We start from the raw sequence: 2,660 nt of genomic DNA on the forward strand, positions 1-2,660 counted from the left end.
GTTAAATAGCCACGGGACCCACTTTCAAGCCCTGCTATTTATAGTTTTGAGAGTTTGAGAAAATAATCACATGAAGTCTTTGACTGAGTCTTGTCATCGTAACGTGGGGATGATAATGGCCACCTGGAGGTGGTTTCATGGGTCAACTAGATGGTATGCTACCTGTGTGACACACTCAGGTGTGAGTATTTTAAAAAATCACTATTAGTGACTTAGAGACAAAGAATAGCAATCATAGTCGTAATATTTGTTAATTGTGATATTAAAAATAAAACTATATTAATGAAATTCATTTTTAATTATTTATAAAGAGAAAACACTGAATATTTTACATGCTTATTTCTTCACCGAGATTTCATATGTAGATTTGCTTATTATGTGTACAAGTAAAATTTCACATCAGTCTCATTGGGACTTCCCAGTGTCAGTATTTGTGTCCTATTGCTGCCCAGACTTAGTTACTTAAAGCCACATGCATTTATTAGCTCAAGGTTCTGCAGATAAGACTTCCAGATGGGGTGAGCTGGCTTCTCTGCTTAAGGTTTCACAAGATCAAAATCAAGTTGTTGGCCAGGCAAGGCTTCTGTGAAAGATCTGGGAAGGATATCTTCCAGCCTTCCTTAGGGTCTTAGCATAATGCATTTCTGGGCAGCTATAGGGCTGAGATCCCCATGTCCTTGCTGACTGCCAGTTGGAGGTCAACTGCCTTTCTCCTCATGGGGTGCCCCTCCATCTTCAAAGCCAGCAAAGCCAGATCAGATGCAAATATCTCTGCCTTTTTCTGGCAGGAGCCCAGGATCCAGAGCAGCCGCTCTGATTTTTAAGAGGTTGATGTGGTTATATTGGGCCCACCCAGATAATCTCCCTCTTGAGTATCACCAGAGTATGGAGGTCATGGGTTCTACCTCGGAATTCCACCTAACATAGCTTTGAAAGTGATGATTTTTATATTAAACTTTCTTATAGTTTCTTAGAAGAAATTTTATATATTCCAAGTAGTTTTTAAATTTTATTTTAAATTCACAAAGATATTCCGAAGAGCACCCAAGTGCTTTGGGTGTAGAGAAAAGGATGCTAAGTGGTTATGCACATGTTTTGTTATAGCATCAGTGGTTATGTTTTCAATGGGGCAATAATGAGCCCTGGATTCAGAGTAGCAGTGGAATACACTCAAATGTAATGAAGAATATTCTCAGTGACCTGCGAGATGAAATACTTACTGTGCTTCCTCTAGCAGTTGTTAGAGAATGAGGAATGATGTGATTATTGTCTTTGGTATAATGGATTCCTATGTGTTTACCAGCTTTTTCCATCTCCTACAAAATTTTTTCCACAGTTGATGTAAAGCTGGACCCGGCCACAGCGCATCCTAGCCTCCTCTTGACTGCTGACCTGCGCAGTGTGCAGGACGGAGAACTGTGGAGGGATGTCCCCAACAACCCTGAGCGATTTGACACGTGGCCCTGCATCCTGGGTCTGCAGAACTTCTCATCAGGAAGGCATTACTGGGAAGTCATGGTGGGAGAAAGGGCAGAGTGGGGTTTAGGAGTCTCTCAAGACACAGTGCCAAGAAAGGGGGAAACGACACCATCTCCCGAGAACGGAGTGTGGGCCATGTGGCTGCTGAAAGAGAATGAGTACATGGTCCTTGCCTCCCCATCCGTGCCTCTCCTCCACCTAGAGAGGCCTCGTCGCATTGGGATTTTCTTGGACTATGAAGCAGGTGAAATCTCCTTTTATGACATCACAAATGGGTCTTACATCTACACATTCAGCCAACTGTTCAATGGTGTTCTCCGGCCTTACTTTTTCATCTGTGACACAAATCCTCTTGTCCTGCCACCTATGACAGAAGCAGAGTCAGGAAGTAGCGCATCCAGCAGTCATCCTAATCCTGCTTCCAACATTAGAGATGACCATTCCTGAAATTCTGTCTGGAGATACACTCCAAGTGTAGCAGTTTCCTGGAGCAGAGTGGAGGAAATACAAATGTGAGGCCTAAACAAATGTCCCCATTTAGGACAGCACTTTAGTCATTGCTGCTATGGAAAATTTCCCACAGGGACAAAAGACAAAGTATGAATTATTTGCATTTGGAAGAGCATTGTGAAATTGAAATATAATAATATTAGAAATGGAATATTCCCATCACTTTTTATCAAGATGGCTCCACATGCTTTCTTGAGGACTCTTTTAAAATGACTTTTGTATTAAATATATTTACATATTCATTGTAATTTCTCATTCCTTTCAACTCATGTCTTCCATGTATTAACAATTAGAAATGGCAGTTCTTTTTCAACAATTTATTTTTTCAATTACCATTGACATATGATATATTAGTTTCAGGTGTATACCCTAGTGATTGGACATTATATAACTTACTGAATGGTCATCCTGATAAATCTCATACCCATCTGAAACCATAAGTAGTTATTAGAATATTATTGACTATATTCCCCATGCTGTTCTTTACATCCTCATGACTATTCTATAACAATGAATTTGTACTTTTCCACCCCCTCACCTTTTTCAACCATCCCTTTAACCCCCTTCCATCTGGCAACTGTCAAAATGTTCTCTATATCTACGAGTCTGTTTCTGTTCTGCTTGCTTATTTATTTATTTATTTAAATTACATTGTTAATAGATATGTATTT

The 2,660-nt window shown here is 40.0% G+C and overlaps 1 protein-coding gene across 1 annotated transcript in view; it reads left to right on the top strand.

Annotated features, from left to right (window-relative positions):
• Positions 1-2,232, top strand: part of TRIM58 (tripartite motif containing 58) — a 16,542-nt gene extending 14,310 nt beyond the window's left edge. Inside the window, exon 5 of the mRNA XM_006775373.2 lies at positions 1,337-2,232. Within this exon, the coding sequence (XP_006775436.2) occupies positions 1,337-1,926 (590 nt within the window). The 3' untranslated portion in view covers positions 1,927-2,232. The remainder of the gene's footprint in view (positions 1-1,336) is intronic.
• The last annotated feature ends 428 nt before the right edge of the window (positions 2,233-2,660 follow it).

The sequence above is a fragment of the Myotis davidii genome, unplaced genomic scaffold, assembly GCF_000327345.1.
Source record: "Myotis davidii unplaced genomic scaffold, ASM32734v1 scaffold648, whole genome shotgun sequence".
Lineage (NCBI taxonomy): Eukaryota > Metazoa > Chordata > Mammalia > Chiroptera > Vespertilionidae > Myotis > Myotis davidii.